This window comes from Natator depressus, chromosome 1 (assembly GCF_965152275.1).
Source record: "Natator depressus isolate rNatDep1 chromosome 1, rNatDep2.hap1, whole genome shotgun sequence".
Classification (NCBI taxonomy): domain Eukaryota; kingdom Metazoa; phylum Chordata; order Testudines; family Cheloniidae; genus Natator; species Natator depressus.
The window spans coordinates 331,737,418-331,761,106 of NC_134234.1; the positions used below are offsets into that span (position 1 = coordinate 331,737,418).

At 43.0% G+C, this 23,689-nt stretch overlaps 1 protein-coding gene across 2 annotated transcripts in view; it reads left to right on the top strand.

Annotated features, from left to right (window-relative positions):
- DCLRE1C (DNA cross-link repair 1C) overlaps nt 1-23,689 on the top strand; it is a 31,559-nt gene that overhangs the window by 2,619 nt on the left and 5,251 nt on the right. For both annotated transcript variants that reach the window (XM_074942581.1, XM_074942582.1), the window contains exons 2-11: nt 1,435-1,486; nt 5,530-5,614; nt 14,254-14,313; nt 14,972-15,027; nt 17,584-17,685; nt 18,729-18,801; nt 19,263-19,403; nt 20,038-20,139; nt 22,112-22,248; nt 22,638-22,692. In XM_074942581.1, the coding sequence (XP_074798682.1) occupies nt 1,435-1,486; nt 5,530-5,614; nt 14,254-14,313; nt 14,972-15,027; nt 17,584-17,685; nt 18,729-18,801; nt 19,263-19,403; nt 20,038-20,139; nt 22,112-22,248; nt 22,638-22,692 (863 nt within the window). The remainder of the gene's footprint in view (nt 1-1,434; nt 1,487-5,529; nt 5,615-14,253; nt 14,314-14,971; nt 15,028-17,583; nt 17,686-18,728; nt 18,802-19,262; nt 19,404-20,037; nt 20,140-22,111; nt 22,249-22,637; nt 22,693-23,689) is intronic.

Here is a 23,689-nt window from a genome sequence, read left to right on the forward strand (position 1 = left end):
CTGCGCCAGGCACACCAGGTGTGGGGTAGGCAGAGTCAACCAGGCAGGATCCAAGTGTAGAGGGGCTCAATGTGGGGTGATCCAGGTATGGGGTGAGAGGATTCTGTGTGGGACAATCTGGGTGCAGGCAACTCAGTGGGGGACAGGGTATAGGTGTGGGGGGATCTGGATGTACAGAGGCTTGGGGGGGGGGGTTCCAGGTGCAGGGGCAATGGAATTCTGCAGGGGCTTCCAGGTGAAGGTGGTTGGGGCTCAGCAGAGGGGTCTGGGTGTGTGGCTTTAAGTGGGAGGGCTAGGGGAGTGGAGCTTGGTGGGGTGCAGGTCTGGGTGCAGCTAGTTGGGGATCAGTGGCGTGGGGGTCTGGATTTAGGGGCTCAGGGTGGTGTAGGGGTTGGGGCATCAGGGTGGGGATTTGAGTGCAGGGAGCTCAGTGGTGGGTGGTCTGAGTGCAGGGGTGGGGGTCCGGAGGCAGATGGTCTGGGTGAAAGGGGGTTTCCAGATGCAGGGGTTGAGGTTCAGTGGGGTTTGGGTATGGAGGGCTAGGGGGGTTCTGGATGTACTGGGTGAGGCTTGGCAGCGGTGTCTGGGTGTAGGAGGTCCAGATGCATGTGGGTTGGGTGGATGGGGGAGCAGCTCCCCATACAGTGACCCCTCCCCCCACAGCTGAGGAGCGATGGGAGCAGAAAGTAGGGATGGATGCGGAGCTTCCTGCACCTGGGAAAGGTTTCTGGGGGTATGTCTGACAGCCTCAGCCACCCCTTGCAGGGGAAGAGGAAGTCCTGTCTTTTCTTGCCTCCAGTCCAGCCGGGACTAGCAGCTGATCCTGGCTCAAGGTAGGAGCCACTGGCTGGGGTGTCTCCAGCCCCACGGTGACTTACTCTCTGCCAGCTGCTCTAGGTGCCTGAAATGATGTACCTGTGCCTCTAGAGAGTGGTGCGTGGCTCCTCTTGCAGCTTCCTTTTGCTTCCCCGTCAGAAAGTCATTTTTCTATGGGTAAGCAAAGAAATCTGTGGGGGACATGAATTCTGCGCATGCACAGTGGTGCAGAATCCCCCCAGGAGTAACTACAAAACCAGACTTCTTTGTATAAATCCATCGCCCTTATCATTGTTTTTGTCTGTGTCATGTTTATTTGGGGCTTCATCATGCAAACTTAAGTGGGACTGTTGGGGAGAATAAGCATTTGTAGAATCATGCAATGAACTCGCAACTGGCACAGGGCGTTGCCTTCATGGAGCTCATTGTAGGATCAGGGCCTGAGATTGTTAGCTCTTCACAGGGCGGGAATCATAGTCTTATTTTACTGTATAGCACTATGCTATAAATAATAAACCTACCTGTGATTTTTTTCTATTACTCTTAAATATAAAAGCTGTGATGTATGGTAACTTTAAAAAAAATAAAGTTGTTATGAACTTTATATCTTACTGTTAGATCACATGAAAGGGCTGAGAGCACCTTCCTTGAAAAGAAGACTGGAGTGCAGGTAATGGTTTTCACTAAAGTAATATCATTGGAACTTGTCCCTTAAGTGCTGGGGAAATTCAGGTCTACACACTTTGTTTTTTCTCAGTAAACTTTTCTTGAAAGATCACTGGGACCTGGAGACAACCCCACTGCTGTGGTTCCCCCCCCCCCCCCCCACCCCAGCACTTGCTCTTGCAATATGACACTTTCCCTTTGTTTCTCTGCCAAAGCTGTTACGAATTACACCTGATAGGTCACGCACAAGAACTGCTGCGAATTATACCTGATAGGTCACGCACAGTTCGAGTCTAGGCTGAGGCACACAAACAAAGTCCACAACTGCAGAGTTTCCAGAGACACTAAGTTTATTACGCTCGAGCGTGATGCCCCCCTGCTAGTCAGGAGGGGACCCCGAATGCAGGTTATACAGAGATTATATACCTTTTAGCAAAGCACATTGCCCTCGTGCATTGGAAACCTTAGCCAATAGACAAACCCTTCCCTTATCTACCATCTATCCCTGCTAGGTACGTTCACCATGCTAGACCATTACTTCAACTACACAACATGGTCTTAAAGCAATGCACCAGTAGCCTTTCTTATCAGGATGGGAGGCTCACATCAAGGCCAGGAGGCAGGGAGTTAGGAACAGACAAAGAACAGAAACCGGGAGTCGAGACAGGCTGGAAACAAGGGGGAGGGTTTTCACAGGAATGCAGTATCTAAGGAACGCTCCTCCTGGTGCACGATGTGCTTGCTTTTAGACAATGGTGGGCCCCAAACCAAAATGCTATGCTAACATATGCTAACTTTTCCTTAACAAAACCTACCCCAACCCTGCATTACCTAAAACAGCTGTGTTCCTACTTCTCTGATCAAAGTGGGCAAAAGTTCAAATACTACACATACTATGTTATAATTGGGTAGAAAAGTGTATTACATATTACAGTAATGTCCAGAAGCTCTAGTCAGGATTGGAGGTCCCATTGTGTCATGTGCTGTGCAAACACACAGAGTATACAATCTAATTTAAAACAAAACACAAGTAGGTATAACAATCTGAAGGAGTACGATGATGGTAACAGGGATATAGGTGGTTACATAGACTACGTACCTGCTCAACTTGCTGTTTTTGAAGATTTTTTTTTATAAGATCTGTGAAAAAATGCAGTATACCAACCTGAGTTCGGATTGGCTTCCACACAAATCATCCCATCTGAGTACTGATTAAAATCTTATCACATCATACATTCCATATATGGCACATTGTACAATTTCTAGAATACTTTTATTTGAGCTTTAAAACAATCTGATGGTTTGTATTTTGTATCTCTTTCCATATAAAGGTAGGTGTGTTTGCTACCGTAAGCCCCACAGTATCATATTCAGAGAGGGAAATAATTCTTAAAATGACCTAAATACTTTTTTTATACCTAAACATGTAATGACTTCTAGGGTTAGGTAAAAGTGAGTGCTGGATCCCATTTGGAATCTACCTGTACCAGCGATATAAAGTTTCTAGCCCTGCAGGGTTGTTAGATAACAGACTTTAAAATTGTGAATAAAAAAGCTCTTGCTGGACCAGGATGGAATCTACTTAAACTAATTCTAATTCACCTTTTCCACGTGGACTCTGTACATGGCAAGTCTGGTTCCTCATCGTACTAGTTTAGAGTATGTCAGTGCAGAGTTCTGATGGGAGTCTAGATGACATTATAGTCTGTGAAGGTGGTCCGGGATGGGAAGGGGACTGGGATTGAGGTGTACCTTTTGGCTCCTGCTGGTGCTGCTGCTGCAGAGGAAGTGTAGGTGTTAGGGAGGGTTGGGAGGAGGTCAGACTAGACAACAGTGTACAAAGTTAGTAAATGTGGATGATGTGGTGATGTTACCAGGGTCCAAAGGCTGTAAATATCCATTGCCTCTTCCTGCTAGGAATCTGGACCTCTTCCCATGGGACATCGCTATTTTGCCAGCCTGCATGGCTCGGGGGAAGGAGTACATGCAGCTTTGTACCAGTGGGATGTCTGAGCAGACACCCCTATGTTCAAGTGGCCTGGGCTGTATCTACCCCACTATTGCTGCTGTCTGGTGCTAGAAATCTGGAGCCTGCTTGGGTTGAGTGTAGTTTTACCCAGGAGCGGGTTCCTCATCCTTCAGGCCTTTGTTCAGAATCTTTTGAATTTATTTGTTGCTCCCTCACCAAAATGTGGGGAGCCACGGCAAATGTAACCACTTATTAAATTATATCTTCAAGACAATTGTCTACAAATTTCGCCTGACCACTGCAGTTACCTGCTCATAACCTTTTTTACTATCAACTAGATATGGGCCAGGATCCAAGCTCCAGATATGACCTTTGTATTTCTAAAATGACAGAGCTAAACTTTGGATTCTAAACTCTCTGAAACTCAGCAGTTCAAAATCCAGATCTGAATCTGAAGGTTAGGTTGATGTGTTTGGATTTGGCCCATTAAGGAGAGAGGAGTGAGCTGTGATCTCTGATCTAACTCCAGACCATTTGGGTTCAGATGCGTGCTTACTATTTTCTCCCATAATGTCCTCTGTTCCCTGTTACCAAGGCAACAGAGCAAATTTTGGCCCTTCCCACTCTGTCACTGTTTCTTCTTCCATACTAAGGCCAGGTCTACACTACAGCGTTAGGTGAACGTAAGGCAGCTTACGTCAACCTAATTGTCAATGTACGCACTGCAGCCTTGCTTCCACCGATGTAAGTGCCCTACTACACTGACATAACTCCACCACCATGAGCGATGTAGGGCTTATGTTGGTGTAATTCGGGAATGCAGTGTCCTTGTAGACATTGCCTTACTTGCATCTATTGGCTGTAATTCTTGTCAATTTCACCTCTCTTCTGGACCTGTGAAATTGACAAAAAAGCTGGCTCCTGGCTCCCCAGCGAGGCTGCTCCTGGTCTCCACTTCAAGCCGAGCTACTGCCTGGGCTCCCCATGGGGAGCCCTTCTGCCCTCCTGGCTCCCCACTCTGATCTGGGCTGCTGCCCTGGCTCCCTGCTCTGATGCAGGCTGCTACCTGGACTCTCGGCTCCCCACCAGGAAAGGGGCAGACCCACCAGGCTTCTCGGTTTTCTGTCAGGAGCCCAACTTCCCCCAGCAGGGAGCTCCATGCCTGGAGTCTGGTTGCTGCCTTGCTCCTGGTGGAAAGCCCGGAGGTAGCAGGGTTGGCTGCGCTGTTCCCGGTGGGGATCTAAGAAGCCGAGTGAGGTTGCCCCATTCCCAGTGGGGAGCTGCATGTAGAGCTGAGAGTCCTGACTCAGCCTCCCACACTGCCCCTCTTAAGTTGGTGGAAGCGCTCTTGGTGAGGACGCGCACCACCGACAGAAGAAGGGCAGTGTGGACTAGATCGACTTAAGTTTATAGAATAGACATCCCCTAGGTGTGAGTGGAATAGCAACAGACGCTTTCCTGGAGTACAAATAAATAATGTCTAATGTTTTGCCATTTCCTACCCTTGCAGTGATGTATTTTAAATAGGCGAATGTCACATAGCCATTTGGTAGTCCTCTGCTAAACTCTGTTGCTCCCTAGAACCCAAATTGGGTTTACAAGTTGGTAGCTTACTTGATCCCTTCTTAAAAGCGAACTGAGAAACTCAAGAAAGGAGTTAGAGATCTTATGGTTTTCTCTAAAGCCTGGAATGGTGTAAGAAACTACATTCTAATGCTCGAATTAGGTGTTTGTGATAGTTATCAACTATTCCAGGAAAGTATGGGGACCTTTAAACTCAGATCTTGATAGGTAAGCAAAGGAGGAAAGGATTTTTTTTTTTAAAGCAAGTATTTGTAAGTTTAGATACATGTCTTAGGAAGACCCACACACCTGGTAGAGTGACTCTGTTTGACCTGTGGTCTGCCTCCAGCCTGTGGTAGGACAACTTCATGAACTCTACTGCTTCTACGGTTCTGTTACTCCCCTTCTAACTAGGGGAAAGGTCCAGAGGATATGCGGAGTGGCACATGACACTTGATTGTTCCCTGTTCTCTATTTTGAAAGCCTTATTGATCTATTTTCTTCTCTCTGTGCAGCTTGAAAGTTCACTTGTACTGTTCACCGGTAACCAAGGAGTTGCTGCTGACTAGCCCGAAATACAAGTTTTGGGAGAATCGCATTGTAAGTTAACTTTTTAACATGAAAGCAAGTGTCATTGTTATATCAATAAAATAAAAACCGTCAGGATCTTATTAAAGGGGAAAAGGCAAAATACCACATTTATTGTGAATACAGAAAGAATCATAGTAAGCAGTTACTTATAGCTATAACATTCCATTCAATCTCATATTTATTCACACATTCATTCATACACAGACACACACACACACAGGTTCTGCAAGGTTGTTATCATAGTTACCAGCCTTAGAGTTGCTCATGCTAAGCCACTGGCCAGGTAGCCTGGACATGAGGAGGGAGCAGGGCCTTGTCAGATGCTCATCTGATGCTCCTGGAAGTTGGTTTGCAGAATCAGACCCCAAAGTTCTCACTTTCTAGAGTCCATTTTTATAGGAATTTCTTCCTATGCCAGTCTATAGGAATTGCTTCATCATGCTGTTGCTGAATCAATCAGCAGATGGCACATTCCTGATGGCTCCGTGCTGCCAGATGTTATCTTGTTCTTTGGTTCTCCCATTCTTGAGGCTGTTGGGTGGATTCCAGTCTGCCCTCCGGGGGTCCTCTGGTTATTTCCACTTGACGCCTTCTTCAGCCGATGGACACTGGATTCTTAGGCTGGCACCTCCCTGATCATTCAGTTATTATCCACACCAAGCATCCATCCACATACATCCTCTATCTCTATTTTAATCACAATTGTTAACAAAGCGAGATGAATACAGCAAAAAAGTCTCTGGGTGCTGTTTCTGTTACAGAGTATTGCTTTGAGTCTCTCTCTGTGTGAGTAGTTGTTGTTTACAAAGAATTGCTTTGAGAACAGACTCTGTCTTAGAATGTACTAACACAATTAGCAGCTTGCAAGTTTCACACAGAGAGGGAGAGAAACAGTACCAAAAACCAAGAGACCTCTTAATTAGTAAATACCCTGGAATTTAAACTATGGGGAATCAAACTCATTTGTGATTTTAATACAGAACTTCTTTAATATGATCCAACATAATTAATTGTTAATCAGATCAGACTTTGTTCCTCCCCAAATCCACCATATTGAAAAATATAATCTACTCCAAATTGTCCAAAGCAATAGTCTTTAAGTAGTGATGCTGGTGTCCAGTTCTACAATGATCTGTGGGTTTAATTTTCACCCCACGCCATGTCATCCCCTCCCCTTTCAGGTTATGTCTGCACTACAAATTACTTTGGTATGACTTATATCGCTCAGGGGTGTGAATAAGCCTCTTCCCTCCCCTTGAGCGATGTAAATCACACCGACCCTAAGCACCGGTGTAGACAACACTGTGTCAGCAGGAGAGCTTCTCCTGCTGACATACCTACCTCCTCTCATGGATGCAGGAGTTATTAAGCCAACAGCAGAGCTCTCTCCCATCGGCTTAGAGTATCTTCACCAGAAGCGCTACAGCAGTGCAGCTGCATTGGTGCATTAGAGTTGCTCATGCACTGGTGCAGCTGCACCACTGTAAATGATGTAGTGTAGATCAGTGGTTCTCAAAGCCGGTCTGCTGTTTGTTCAGGGAAGGCCCCGGTGGGCTGGGCCAGTTTGTTTGCTCCCACTGGCTGCAGTTTGCCACTCCAGGCCAATGGGGGCTGCGGGAAACAGCACGGGCCGAGGGATGTGCTGGCCGCCGTTCCCTTAGCCCCCGTTGGCCCGGAACAGCGAACTGCGGCCAGTGGGAGCTGCAATCGGCCGAACCTGCGGACGCGGCAGGTAAACAAACTGGCCTGGCCCGCCAGGGGCTTTCCCTGAACAAGAGACGGACCGGCTTTGAGAACCACTGGTGTAGACATAGCCTCAGTGTCCGTTGTATGCTCTTTGGAACAGCATGTTTGTTTCTATTCAGCCAGTAGTCCTATCTTTCTTTCCACAAACTTAGCAATTCTCTTGATTTTTCTTTTAGTTTCTCTTCCTCTCCTCTAAACATGATGCTGTCCTACCTTCCCTTATGTCTGCAACACTCTCTGCCTGCCCTGATTTATTTGTGTCCCTTCTTTTACTTCTCTCTTTCTCTTGGTTTAAGGTCTCCTTTTTTATGTGTGTGTGGGGGAATCTTTGAGGGAGCGCAGTTTCCCTCCTGCTTTATAATGTCTTCCTTCCAGCCTCAAAAGCTTCATATCATGATACAAAATCACCCCAGAGCCTATTTGTCTCCATGAATTTTAGCTGTAAACAGAGTGAATATAAACACTATGCATTGGGCAAGTGTTGGATTATATAAATGTGACCTACTTGCAGTTTGTCTTTTCAACGTGGCATTTAGCTACAATGAACACTCATCACACTGTCTAGATGGTACTAGTCTTTCTTTGTACTCGTATGAACCTGTATTTTGAAAGCTCCTCAGACAGGGATCCTGTCTTATTTGGCAAATGCTACCTTTTATAAAGTGCTGTAAAACCTACTGTATTCTTTATACTAAAGCATTATAAGTACTTAATATGGTATTTTACATATTTCACAGCATTGCATGTACATCAAGTTCCATTAGCTTTCTGTAACACTTTTATAGAAAGTTTTGTTTCTGTTACTTTGACTTTGTGTATCTTCAGTAATCTACAAACAAAGGAACTTGGTGACATACTAATATGATGGTTGAAGTATAGGATTTTTATTTATTTATTTATTTAATTCTACAATCTACCTAGCATTATGGGTTTTCAAAGTATACTGTACTAGGTTCTTATTTTTGAGGGAAGGTTACAGTAGGTGATTTGAAAATTTTAGGTTTTTTGCAGATTGCTGTATTTCTATGTAATATCTAAGATTATACATGGAGGTTTCCTGTAGTGCTACGTATTATCCTGATCTTCTGATTTTAAAACATCCTTGTAATAAGAGTTTTATAGTTGCACCTTCTAGATTTGCATGCCTGAGTACACAAATTTTAAAAAGCAGAGGAGTTGCCGATGTTGCTCCCTGTAATGACTTACAGTGTTATAGTGAACTGTGCAGCTAGAGCCCTGCATCTGATCCGCAATCTGCAAAAATGGTCCGTGGATATCCGATATGAAGCAGATATCTGCAGATTTGCAAGGCTCTGTGTACAGCCACTAAATCAGAAAGTAGTTGAGTGGGTGTCTTGTTCACAAACTTTGTCTCATAACAAATGGTAAGCTTTCTCTTTGCATCACTGTGCATTACAGTGTAAAGTTGATTAAAACTGGGTTGATATTCATTAGAATAGGAGAGCTGTTCAAAATATCAGCTTCTGTCTAAATAATTTTTTATGATTTGTGATCTGAGCTTGATGAGAAGTCTGAGAGTGTGAATAAGATATCTAGAGAGCATCTTTTGATCTATTGAGAGCTTAAAATTAAAATTGCCAAGAATATGGCCAGAAATCTATCCTTTACTTGTGCCTATGAAAGCAAACTTTCTTCTGCCGATCGTAAAACCATTTTTTGTGAAATTTAGATGCAAAACTTAGATTTCTGATAATTCCAGTGGGAAATAGGTTTATCTCTGGAGTGAAAAGAAAAAAGAAAAGGAGTACTTGTGGCACCTTAGAGACTAACCAGTTTATTTGAGCATGAGCTTTCGTGAGCTACAGCTCACTTCATCGGATGCATAGCATATCGTGGAAACTGCAGAAGACATTATATACACACAGAGACCATGAAACAAAACTTCCTCCCACCCCACTCTCCTGCTTAACAGCTTATCTAAAGTGATCATCAAGTAGGACCATTTCCAGCACAAATCCAGGTGTTCTCACCCTTCCCCCCCCCCCCCACACACACACACATACAAACTCACTCTCCTGCTGGTAATAGCCCATCCCTCTTTGAAACCTTTCTTTATAATGCGCATGATAATCAAGGTGGGTCATTTCCAGCACTAATCCAGGTTTTCTCTCCCCCCCCCCCCACACACCCCCCTCCAAAAACCACACACACAAACTCACTCTCCTGCTGGCAATAGCTTATCTTACAATGTGCACAGCAATAATCCAAGTTTAACCAGAACGTCTTGGGGGGGGGGGGTTGTAGGCTACCTTGCATAATGACTTAGCCACTCCCAGTCTCTATTCAAGCCCAAATTAATAGTATCCAATTTGCAAATGAATTCCAATTCAGCAGTTTCTCGCTGGAGTCTGGATTTGAAGTTTTTTTGCTTTAAGATAGCGACCCTCATGTCTGTGATTGCGTGACCAGAGAGATTGAAGTGTTCTCCGACTGGTTTATGAATGTTATAATTCTTAACATCTGATTTGTGTCCATTTATTCTTTTACGTAGAGACTGTCCAGTTTGACCAGTGTACATGGCAGAGGGGCATTGCTGGCACATGATGGCATACATCACATTGGTGGATGTGCAGGTGAACGAGCCTCTGATAGTGTGGCTGATGTTGTTAGGCCCTGTGATGTTGTCCCCTGAATAGATATGTGGGCACAGTTGGCAACGGGCTTTGTTGCAAGGATAGGTTCCTGGGTTAGTGGTTCTGTTGTGTGGTATGTGGTTGTTGGTGAGTATTCGCTTCAGGTTGGGGGGCTGTCTGTAGGCAAGGACTGGCCTTTCTCCCAAGATTTGTGAGAGTGTTGGGTCATCCTTCAGGATAGGTTGTAGATCCTTAATAATGCGTTGGAGGGGTTTTAGTTGGGGGCTGAAGGTGACGGCTAGTGGCATTCTGTTATTTTCTTTGTTAGGCCTGTCCTGTAGTAGGTGACTTCTGGGAACTCTTCTGGCTCTATCAATCTGTTTCTTCACTTCCGCAGGTGGGTATTGTAGTTGTAAGAATGCTTGATAGAGATCTTGTAGGTGTTTGTCTCTGTCTGAGGGGTTGGAGCAAATGCAGTTGTATCGCAGAGCTTGGCTGTAGACGATGGATCGTGTGGTGTGGTCAGGGTGAAAGCTGGAGGCATGTAGGTAGGAATAGCGGTCAGTAGGTTTCCGGTATAGGGTGGTGTTGATGTGACCATCGTTTATTAGCACTGTAGTGTCCAGGAAGTGGATCTCTTGTGTGGACTGGACCAGGCTGAGGTTGATGGTGGGATGGAAATTGTTGAAATCATGGTGGAATTCCTCAAGGGCTTCTTTTCCATGGGTCCAGATGATGAAGATGTCATCAATATAGCGCAAGTAAAGTAGGGGCGTTAGGGGACGAGAGCTGAGGAAGCGTTGTTCTAAATCAGCCATAAAAATGTTGGCATACTGTGGGGCCATGCGGGTACCCATAGCAGTGCCGCTGATCTGAAGGTATACATTGTCCCCAAATGTAAAATAGTTATGGGTAAGGACAAAGTCACAAAGTTCAGCCACCAGGTTAGCCGTGACATTATCGGGGATAGTGTTCTTGATGGCTTGTAGTCCATCTTTGTGTGGAATGTTGGTGTAGAGGGCTTCTACATCCATAGTGGCCAGGATGGTGTTATCAGGAAGATCACCAATGGATTGTAGTTTCCTCAGGAAGTCAGTGGTGTCTCGAAGGTAGCTGGGAGTGATGTTTGAAACCCCAACACTGCAGCATTGTGCTAAGTCATGAGAGTAGCAAAGTGAAACTGATCATCAGCCTGTTTTAATTGTCCAAGCTGAATGAAGTGTAAACAGTGTATCAGTATTAATTATAGTTTTAAAATCTTTTGATAGTCCAAGGTGTTATGAATTTCACTATTTGTGGTGTTAATACTACAAAAGTGACACATAGCTATTGTTCCTTACGTATCAGCTCCTTGCATTTTTGGCATATGTAGCTATATTTTGTGGCTAGGTAATGTACAAGTTTGATATACTTCTATGTATTTTGTTTAGATTTTGGCTAACTAGCTGGGAAATCCAACACCACAGCTCTGATGTACACAAACCATTAAATATTAAACTGTAAGATATCTGTGGCTTATAGACTCAGAGCTCACTCACTATCTGTTTAGCTTAACAAAGAGAAGGCAGAGGGGTGACTTGATTACAGTCCATAAGTACCTATGTCAAGGTTCCTCCCCCACTCTGAACTCTAGGGTACAGATGTGGGGACCTGCATGAAAACCTCCTAAGCTTACTTTCACCAGCTTAGGTTAAAACTTCCCCAAGGTTCAAATTAATTTTATCCTTTGACCCTGGATCTCCACTGCCACCACCAAACTCTAACTGGGTTTACTGGGAAACGTAGTTTGGACATGTCTTTCCCCCAAAAATCCTCCCAACCCTTGCACCCCACTTCCTGGGAAAGGTTTGGTAAAAATCCTCACCAATTTGCATAGGTGACCACAGACCCAAACCCTTGGATCTGAGAACAATGAAATAGAAGTTAAGAAATCCCCTCTGTAAAATCAGGATGGTAGATACCTTACAGGGTAATTAGATTCAAAACATAGAGAATCCCTCTAGGCAAAACCTTAAGTTACAAAAAAGACACGCAGACAGGAATAGTCATTCTATTCAGCACAGTTCCTTTCTCAGCCATTTAAAGAAATCATAATCTAACACATACCTAGCTAGATTACTTACTAAAAGTTCTAAGACTCCATTCCTGTTCTATCCCCAGCAAAAGCAGCATACAGACAGACACAGACCTTTTGTTTCTCTCCCTCCTCCCAGCGTTTGAAAGTATCTTGTCTCCTCATTGGTCATTTTGGTCAGGTGCCAGCGAGGTTACCTTTAGCTTCTTAACCCTTTACAGGTGAGAGGATTTTTCCTCTGGCCAGGAGGGATTTTAAAGGGGTTTACCCTTCCCTTTATATTTATGACACCTACATGGGGAACAAATATTTAATAATGGGCTCTTCAATCTAGCAAAGAAAGGTATAATACAATCCAGTGGCTGGAAATTAAAGATAGACAAATTCAGACTGGAAATAAGGTGTACATTTTTAATGGTGAGAATAATTAACCACTGGAACTGTTTACCAAGGGTCATGGTAGATTCTTCATCACTGAAAATTTTTAAATCAAGATTGGATGTTTTTCTAAAAGCTATACTCCGGGAATTATTTTGGGGAAGATCTATGACTGTGTAATACAGGAAGTCAGATGGGTCCCTTCTGGTCCTGGAATCTTTGAATCTATTTATCATAAAAAACCTAGAGTGATGTGTAGGCTAGTTGCTTAGCTAAGAAACTGGGATATCAAGTGTTGCAGCTCTTGCTTGGAGACATGATGGCCCCCACTCTCCCAGTTTTCCCCCAGTGTTGGGTTTTTAACCTGTAGAGGCCAAATGATCCTCTCTGGTTTTTGGCAGGAGAAGTTGAAATGCTTGGAAATACTGACCAGAACTGAACAGAAAATTTGAGAATAGGAGAGGAACCTAATTAGCAGTATCTTTCTCCCCATCAGTAGTTCAGAGGGGCTTCTATACATTATGTTAGTTTGATGTTCCAAGGGTATTTGGAAGGGGGATGGGGCAGAATAGGGGGGGATAACTCATCTCCATGGCATCTGCATGTTAATATGCAGAAATTCCAACAGCTTGCTGATTTCTGAAAAGCTGCTTTGTGGCTCCTTCCCTCAGGGGTGAGGGGATAGAGTCCAGGAATCAATGGGAAGCTAAAGGAAGCTGTGCTGATGTGGTGGTCATGATGCAGAGAGACATCTCCCCGGGAAAGGCTCAGGATCTGGGAAATTTTGATATCACTTGGCTGGGAGGGCTGCACTCCCTGTCTTCTGCACAGAAGACATACCCACCACACCCAACGACTTGATGCTTTGGGAACCCCACAGCCTCAAAACCCCACGGAGTTCATAGAATATCAGGGTTGGAAGGGACCTCAGGAGGTCATCTAGTCCAACCCCCTTGCTCAAAGCAGGACCAATCCCCAATTTTTGCCCCAGATCCCTAAATGGCCCCCTCAAGGATTGAACTCACAACCCTGGATTTAGCAGGCCAATGCTCAAACCAGTGAGCTATCCCTTCCCCCAAAAGTTCTCAGAGTAACTTGTTGGTGCCTCTTGGATTTTTCGTATAGGGAATGATATGGCCCTTAATGCAGAAAAACAATAAGCCACTCTCTGTTTCCAGCTCTTGTGAGACTTGTGATCAAATTGTGGTAGTTTATGTTGAAGCCCCAGCACCTGGAGTCATATTACTTTGTGAGATGCTTAACTTTTATTGTCAAATATGCTTCTAATCTGCAGGATTGAAGCTTGAAAACATGTCCCCAGTGTGTTGTACAAGTTCAAAACCCACAAGAGATGAAGAACTGAGCCATTTAAAAAAAAAAAAAAGTCCCAAGCTTATCTCATGATTTTTTGGGGGCAGGGGATAAGGGGGAGTCTGATTCATGATTGTTTGTTTTTGCAAGTTTTTTTTTTTTTTTAAACGCTTGAGGCTGGCGTCATTGCTTTCTCAGCCAAAAATAAGCCTTATAATACTGAGAGAGTCAACACAGCTTCTTAAAAATGTTGGAATGTCAGGTGTAACAGTGTCTCTTGATCCAGGTGTGCTTTGCTTAGTTAGCTTCCATCCATTACATATTTACAGTTGTCAGAATGTATTTTTTTTTTTTATTGAAATTGAAAGTACATGAGTTTTTGGGGAAGTTTAATTTGTTTTCCCTTTTCTGCAGACTTGGATTGTCTGCTGTGGGCATGTAGACGTTTAAGATGTCTGTGGCATGTCAGCCAACAGCTAGACATAATCATACATCAAACACCATGAGTACTACATTTTATGATGCATTTTTTCTGTTTGTTGTAGATTACCCTTGAAGTTGAAACTCCAACTCAGATTTCTTTACTAGATGAAGCGTCTGGTGAGGTAACCTTTTAAAAACAAGTATTTTTAACAACCAATTTAAAGTTTTAAAGAATTTTAAGTTCATACTTAAATAATAAATGTCACTTTTTTGCTCCCTTTAACTGGATAGAAATGAGATTCCCCATGCTCCAACCCATGTTTAGCTACTTAGAGACCCTTTCCCCACTGTGCCCCACGTCTGGATCACTTATTGTCCCCATCTGCTTAGTGTTGTTCTGTCTTTCTCTCTGCTGTATCTGAGGTCTCCAACCTATTCTTTCTTTTCTCATGATTTTTTCATAGCTCATTTCAAGGTTGGTTGAAACATATGCGCATGCACACAACACTTTGTCCTGCACATCCCGTCCGGGGCAAAACAGTGTGTTTTGAGATTGGTCCCTCAGTAAACAAGTTCTGAGGGTACAAAGGAGAAGGGGATTATGATTTGTCCTAGAGCATCTGTGGGAGCTTTACTCGGCTGCTTGGAGTTGCCCAGAAAATCACTGCCATACAAGGCCTGAGACCAGGGTGCGGGGAGAAGACACCCTCACTTTTCCAAGAGCACTTGAAGTGGCTACATAAATCAGTACACTTTGATCACTGTCACGTCCAGTGTCACCAGTATTGCCCCACAGACTGAAACTAACACTAAACTGTTAAAATGTCTCTTGATTTCTAGAAAGAAGAAATAGTGGTGACGCTTCTACCAGCTGGTCACTGCCCAGGATCAGTCATGTATGTGCTTTCAGTAGATTCTGCATATTTTTAAATGTACAGAACAGTTCTTTGTAGAAATAGATTCCATTTTTCTAGCTAAAATAAATTAGTGAAGATTAATTGCTAGTACTTACATTTATTATTAATAATATTATGGTTGCACCCAAACCCCCCCCTTCAGGATTGGAGCAGCATCATGCTGTGTGAGATCTACAAACATAAAGAACCTTGCTTTTTCTAGTGGTTATATGATATGTATATTCCTAGGAGCATGTTACTTTGCAGTTGCTATGTTCTGGAACCTTTTTTTAAGTAACAGATTTTTTTTCTGTGTGCGTTTTTGTCTTTTAGCAGATGCACTTTAGGGCTTTGGTTTGGAAAATATGGCCCTTAGGAAATCAGTTGGGAACTTGGATCAGTTGGTTTCAATTACCTAGTTTTTATTTAAAATTTCATATTGTGCTAGATAAAACTGTGGAAGTAGTTTCTGCATGCTGCCCCTGCCCTTTCCTTCTCTCCTCTCAGAAAGCCCCTTTGTTAACTGCTTCTGTAAACATTGTTAATAGGGTCCTACCGAGTTCACAGCCATGAAAAACACGTCACGGACCGTGAAATCTAGTCTTTTGTGTGCTTTTACCCTCTACTGTACAGATTTCATGGGGCCAGACCAGCATTTCTCAAATTGGGGGTCCTGACCCAAAAGAGAGTTGCAGGGGGGGTCGCAAAGTTCTTTTAGGGGGGTCGCGGTATTGCCACCCTTACTTCTGCGCTACCTTCAGAACTGTGCGGCCAGAGAACAGTGGCTGTTGACCGCACAACCAGCTCTGAAGGCAGCGCCCTGCCAGCAGCAATGCAGAAGTAAGGGTGGCAATATACCATGCCATCCTTACTTCTGTGCTGCTGGCGGGGCTCTGCCTTCAGAGCTGGGATCCCGGCCAGCAGCCGTCACTCTCCAGATGCCCAGCTCTGAAGGCAGCACTGTCACCACCAGCAGTGTAGAAGTAAGGGTAGCAGTACCGCAACCCTCCCTACAATAACCTTGCGACCCCGCCCCCCACCAAAACTTCGTTTTGGGCAGGACCCCTACACTTACAACACCATGAAATTTCAGATTTAAATAGCTGAAATCACAAAATTTATGATTTTTAATATCCTATGACTGAAATTTATCAAAATGGACCACGAATTTGGTAGGGCCCTAATGATTAAGTCTGACTTTGAACAATAGCATGAAGTCATAGCCTCTCGGTCAGGTAGCTCTGGAGGCAAGTGGCAGAACAATAATTTGTTCTGTGTGGAGGGGTGGGAAAACCATGCAAAATTAGGAATCATCATACATCAGTTTGACATGGCTTGAGTTGTAGGAGGGTTCCCTGCAAACAGCCAACTCCTGCTTCTGTTGAGGGCAGTGGGTATTGTGCCATTGACTTTGATGGGAGCAGAATTGGGTCCAAAGAACCCAGCCCTGAGAGGTGCTGAGCATTTGAGCTCCCTGTGGTTTCAATGAGAGTTGAGGAATTCAGCACATCTTCAGTTGAGGCCAAGATCTTTCTAGATTTTTAAGGCCAGAAGGAACAATTTTGATTATCTAGTCTGACTCCTGCATAACACAGTCCACAGAATTCCACCCAGTAGTTCTGCATCAGGCCCAGTAACTGGATGCCTTTCTGAAAGAAATGGTCTAGCTCAACTAATCTTGATTTTTAAAGAGGTCAAGTGATGCAGAAGCTACCATGTTACTTGATGAATTGTTCCAGTAGTTAATTACCATCATTGTTAAAAATCTGTCTTATTTTCAGTTTGAATTTCTATAGCTTCAGTTTACATAACTAGGTTCAGTGGCGGGGTCTGCTGGATGAAATAGCTGTCTAGCGTCAGATATATTCTCCCTAGTTAGGTACTTCTAGACTCTGATCCTATATTAAGCTTCTTAAATCGTACTGCAAAACACAGTTGACATCAGGGGTGTTTGCTTGGATAAGGATGGGAAATTCTGACTGCTACTAAAAGAAGGAAATGATACTTTTACCTGTTGTTTGGTTTGTGCGTGTGTGTGTGTGTTTTCTCTAGTTTTTCCTTGTTACAAGATTTTTCATTTGTCCCAGTGAGGCAGAACACACTTTTTTCCACTCCAACAAATAAATACCTTTCAGGACTGCAGCAGTAGTTAAAAAAGCAATGCAAGAACTTAGTAAAATAAAGCATCCTCTGCTGCAGTGTGATATTAAAATTAAACAACAAGTTCAAGTTTAGATTCAATGGTAAATTTCTGGGACTGGTGGCTACAAAAGGGCCCAAATTCTACCCTTGCTAATACCCGTGCAAACCCCGTAGTCTGCAGTGAGGTTGGACGTGTGTGAAAGCAGACTTTGATTCACTGGACCAAATTTAGTATTTTGTGGTTCAGTTTCTGTGAAATTACTGCAAGGATAAATCTGGCCCATTATCTTTTGTGCATCATGGGCTTTCTCTGAAACTCTGCATTTGCACAGATTTCTCCAAATAAAATTATCATAGAGCTCAACAATTGCAGTACTTTGTGTTGCTGTAATTAACTAGTGCTTTTATTTCTAGGTTTTTGTTTCAAGGCCAAAATGGCACTGTACTTTATACTGGAGATTTCAGACTAGCAAAAGGAGAAGCAGCTAGAATGGAGCTCTTGCATTCGGGGACCAGGTACAAAAATTCATAACAATCTTAAATTATTTTTTTCTGGTGAGAGTTCATCTGGCTTTGAAATTTAGAAAGACTTAGACACACTCTGGTCATGGACATTCAAGACTTACGACATCTTATTCCTTCAGCTCCCACGTAATTTGTGGTTTTAAAAATGTAGTCCTTAGCAAGGTGTTTCTATGATAATTGACTCAGAAATCATTTCTAATGACTCCACATTCCTCTTGATAATGAGGTGGCCTTCACGGACCTGAAAACTGCTGCCACAGAAGCTAGTTTAAAAAGATCACTATGTTAGTACTGTAAGAAGAATCTGAAATAAGTCACAGATCTAACTTTACTGTGCTGTAAAATGTACTAATACAATTACAGGTATTGCAATTTGAGTTATGGCTTATTTAAAATTTCTTCAATAACCTTAATATAGAACCTCTGAATCTGTGATTTTGATAACAGCAATGTTAATGACAGTCTTGCATGTGTTAAAGAAAACATAGGAAGCCCCTGTATTTCCCAAATCACTGTATCTTTAAAAAAAAAAAAAAAAAAAAAAACGAGGAGTCCTTGTGGTACCACAAGGACTCCTCGTCGTTTTTGCTGATACAGGCTAACATGGCTACCACTCTGAAACCTGTATCTTTAAAATCACCAATAGCTTGTTTCTATGTTTACAGTCTGTGTGTTCATACTGCACTTACGAGCTGAGATTAGCAGTTTCCCCAATGATATAAATATCACCATAAGTAATAGTACAATACAAGATCTGTGTGTTGAATTGGTATTCTAATACCTATTTTATATGGTGTTTGGACTACAATATTGAAGAATTGCTTGTACTCTTGCCCAATCTGTGGGCAGTTAACTTGTGTTACTAAAATCAGAGTTTAGAATCTGGTCTCTTGACTCACCATTTTCCATAATGGAATTCTTGTTTCCATTTTGAAATAGACAGAAATTTCTGACTAGATCAGTCAGTCGATGGGGCACGCCTGGGTATCGCGATGCAATATTTGACATGACAATATCTCAATTCTCTCTTTCAGAGTGAAAGACATTCAGAGTGTATATTTAGACACCACTTTCTGTGATCCCAGATTTTATCAGATACCAAGCAGAGTAAGTCCAATCGAGCTTTAGCTGGAGGCACATAAAGCCATTGATGTAATTAATCAGTGTTTTGTCTTTGTATAATCCTGAAAGGCAACAGTTTTTTTAAACACATTATCTAAAACAGTGTTTCTCAACCTTTTTGTGCTGGTGACCCCCTTTGGATTTAAAAAAATGAAAATTTAAAAAATTGTGACACCCCCTCCAGCCCCTCTCCCCGCCCCCCAAAATAGTGATGCCATACCTTAAATTCAGGGCTCTGGGCTGAAACATGTAAATTAGTTTTGTGTGGTCTCTTGTGGCATGGGACCCAAGGCTACTGCTCAGTTTGTGACCCCTGAACACGCCCTGTGACCCCTTCGGGGGTCATGACTCCCAGGTTAAGAAACACTGATCTAAAACATTTCTGAAGTCCAGTAACTTGGATACATCTACAAAGTTAAACACACAAACTTTTCTAACCTTTTTAGGAGGAATGTTTAAATGGGATATTAGAGTTAGTGCGAAGCTGGATCACTCTGAGTCGCCATCATGTTGTATGGCTAAATTGCAAAGCTGCCTATGGATATGAATATTTATTCACAAACCTCAGTGAAGAACTTGGAGTCAAGGTAACACTTTAATAATAACTGCTTTATAAACAGAACCTCAGTGCTGATTGTGAGCAGTATACTGACCTGGAAAATGACCATTCAGAGGACTTCTGCAGTATCTGAAAGGTTTGCACACTTTCATTCACTATACTAATGGTAACCTGGTAAATGAGCTTTTGTGGTGCATAGTAACAATGCCTACTAAACCACTTAGTGGCTGCTATCTACTCGGACTTCTGGGTTCTACAGTCAGAAGTTAATCCTGATTCTCCAAGAGACACATTCTGCTGTTTACCCTATGGCAGCCATGGGGTGCCCTGTAAGGAATTCTATGGTGGGGAGTTCCCTAGGCTACATGTGAGAAGTAAGATCCTGATATTGATGGGCAGTGGATGTCACTGAGCATGTTCAGGGAGTCCCTGTCCTTCCTAGAATATGTCTACCTGTTGTAGATGTTAGCCAACGACTTGCCAAATTCTTAGCTCTACTTCCCTTGCTGATAATGTCTGAGTAATCGCGCATTCTACTTTTCTTAGTCTCTGCCAGTATTTCTGGTAGCAGATTTACTCCTGAGGAGTGGTTATTGATCTAGTCCAAGTCCAGATTGTTAAATGCATGAAGCTACTTACACGACTCAATATATTTTCTTTAGGTCCATTTGAACAAACTGGATATGTTCAATAACATGCCGGAAATCCTCTACCATGTTACCACGGATCGGCACACTCAGATTCATGCATGTCGACATCCACGGGTGCGTATCATTTTGTAAATCAACTGTGAACTTCCTTTTTAAAATGAGTGATTGCAGACACTAATGTTTACAATATTAACCTTCTCAAGCAGAGAGTTCCCCGAGGAAACTCAGAGTGGCAGTACAGTACTGAGGGGAGTAAGAAGTTGAGCCAGTAGTTAATGGACTAAAGTAAAGGAACTGTTAGTCAAACAAGAAAAAAAAACTTAGTTTCATACTTAAAACCTAGTTGTGATACTTCCAGGGGATACCCAGGGCTGTGAGGCACCTCAGAAACCACCTGCCCTTAGCGTGAGGAAGCCTTGTTTGTGCCTGCTGGTGGTAAGCTCCCCAGCTCCACTGGTCATGGGCAACACAAGCACTTCCCTTTTAGCCTGCACAGGTTGCGCTCGCTCTCTCTACACGTTAGCAGTAGGTACACTCTAACCATCAAACCCTCCAAGTATCTTCCTGGAGCATCCAGCCCCTGAACCTTCATAGTATTCCTGGATTTGTGGCTTCCAAAAAGCAGTACACCCCAGCTAACCAGTTCCACTCAATCACCACTCTGCTTACCACACAACACTTACAGTGAAATCAAGTAGAAGATTATTTAACAAGCCACAGAGATTCAAGTAATAGCAGGTAGAAGTAATTGGAAACAAATGGTTACATATAAAATAAAATCATAACATGCGTTTTAGAACACAGACTTAATTAACTAGATGCTGTCATGTCTTGTAGCGTAATGCTCGCCCAAAGTCCTTTCAGTGTTATACAGCCAGGCTGGCTTTGACCTTCCTTTCATAAGACAAACAAGCAGTTAGCTTGTCTCTTTGGTGAAGGATTCAGGGTGTCTCTTGATACTCAGACTTATCAGAACAATCCTTTGTCCTTATTCCTAAACAGGACACCCCTTGCTGATTGTTTCTTCCTGTGGCTTGGCTTTCCTTGTTGATTTTGCAATCTTTTGATTAGCCTCAGGCTCAGTATAAAAATAGACATATGTGGTGAGGTGGGACAAAACACATATGACCTGACAGGGAGATAAGCATCTGTTACCATCTGCTTGAAAGGCATGTTGCTGAGGTATGTCACCTTCTGGTCACCTGCCTTAATCCCAAGACCTTAACATAATTTTCTGTATAGATTTCTTAAATATTATCCGTATATACCTTTTGCAATGATTATGACCAGTAGGCTACTGGCTCTCAGTTGAGACCTTACATGCCACCCTTTGGTGAATATGCATATATCTGACCCAGGGGATCCCTGTAAAACCTTCTGCACCCCCTATACACCTCAACAAATCCCAGGTGTCACTAGTATCTAGAGTAAAAACCCCAGTTTCCTTCTGGAGGAGGAAGACCAAATTCAGATTAAACAGGGTGTGTGTGGTGGTGGTGGGGAGGTTAAACTATTTATAGTTTAAGGCCAGAAGAAACCATCAGTTCATCTAGTCTGACCCCCTGTATATCAGGTCACCGACACCACCTAGTACCCACACGCTAAACCCAACAATGGAAATTGGACCAAAGTATGCCACAGGAGACTAAACTATTGTAAGCCAACGCACATAAAGCAGAATATATGATTACCTGCTCTGTGGCCAAGTGGTGTATGAGTGCACTTGTTCAAAAAGCTCATGACCCTCAGAGCCAAGTACAGCATCTTGAAGCTGAAGTTCTGAACTGGAAGAGGATAGATGGGATTAGACAGCCTACAGGGTCATTGCAGGCAGGGCCCAATACCACATCTGAGGAAGCCAATCTGATAATGGGAAGGAACCCAGATGGAATGGAGAGGACATAGTCTTTCAAGATTCTCATTCCAGTAGAGGTGGAGGAGGTTCGCTGGAAGGTTGGTCTGCTCAGGTATGGTATTGCTCATGTTCCCATTCAAATTGTACGTTAAGACCTAGTTAAATGACATAGGGATTGAAAGGGCATGATTGCATTGCCTCTGTTTTTCATTTGACACTCTTATCTGATAGGATGATGACTATCTTCGAGGGAATAGGTTGCCTTGTGGAATGACTTCCCGAAATGGAACCCCTTTATGTATAATTAGTGTCAAACCTTCCACAATGTGGTTTGGAGAGAGGACAAGAAAAACCAATATAGTAGTAAGGTGAGCAGAGTATTATCAAGGCATTTGGGTTACAAATCAAACCATTCTTTGCGTGCTCACTAATGATTTGCCTGAGTTGTTCACAGCTATTTAGTCATCTCTAGAATTTGAAATAATTCCAAAAGTCTGCTTAAACTGCAGCTAAAATAAGTTTGGCAATTTTGAGTTTGCTTATTATAGTAGAATGTGCTTACATAGCTGTTAACTGGTGAGTGCTCAAAGAAGTGCAGTTGAGGGTGCATATTCAGTATCCACTTTGCTGTGCCTTAAAATGGATTTCCTCAGAGCACGCTTGTTTCCCTTTTAATTTGATAGTGTTCACTTACTGATAAGAAACTTGTAACTGCTAACTGGAAAAGTAGTATTTATTTTGCCATGTCTGTTTATAGGACTGGGGAGAGTTCATACAGAGCTTGCTTCTCTTTTCACTCCTCTTACAGTGAGGTATGTACAATGGTGTTTGCTTCAGGAATGAATGTTAGAAGTAATTTTTGTTCACTTTAGAGTAGGGGTTGTTGCATTCTGACTTGTCAAGTTTTGGTACAAGTTGCCTGGTGATGAGAAGGACAGTATGTTGAAAAGATAAGGAGCAAAGCACTGTAAAAACAACCATGCTCCAACATAGTTGTGGCAAGCCCATGTTGTAATCCTGCCTAATACCAGGGCTAACATCATTTCTGTAGCAGTTATATATGATTAAGATCATTAAAAGGCCATACTGGGTCAGACCAAAGGTTCATCTCGCTCAGTATCCTGTCTTCTGACAGTGGCCAATGCCAGGTGCACCAGAGGGAATGAACAGAACAGGTAGTCATCAAGTCATCCATGCCCAGTCATCCATTCCCAGCTTCTGGCAAACAGAGGCTAGGGACACCATCCCTGCCCATCCTGGCTCATAGCCATTGATGGACCTATCCTCCAGGAACTTATCTAGTTCTTTTTTTAATCCTGTTATAGTCTTGGCCTTCACAACATCCTCTGGCAAGGAGTTCCACAGGTTGACTCTGCGTTGTGTGAAAAAATACTTCCTTTTGTTTGTTTTTAAACCTGCTGCCTATTAATTTCATTTGGTGACCCCTAGTTCTTGTGTTATGAGAAGGAGTAAATAACACTTCCTTATTTACTTTCTCCGCACCTGTCATGATTTTATAGACCTCTATCATATCCCCTCTTAGTCGTCTCTTTTCCAAGCTGAAAAGTCCCAGTCTTATTAATTGCTCCTCATACAGAAGCTGTTCCATACCCCTGATCACTTTTGTTGCCCTTTTCTGAACCTTTTCCAGTTCCAGTCTTTTTTTGATTGGGCTACTACTATAATTAAGCATGGCTGTTTTTTTTTTTTAAATGTTACAGAATACAAGACAAAACTGTTGCGTTTCTAATGGGAAACATCTAGGTATTGCATTTGGCTTGTTTATTCTTTTCTGTTGCTCTGGGGAGA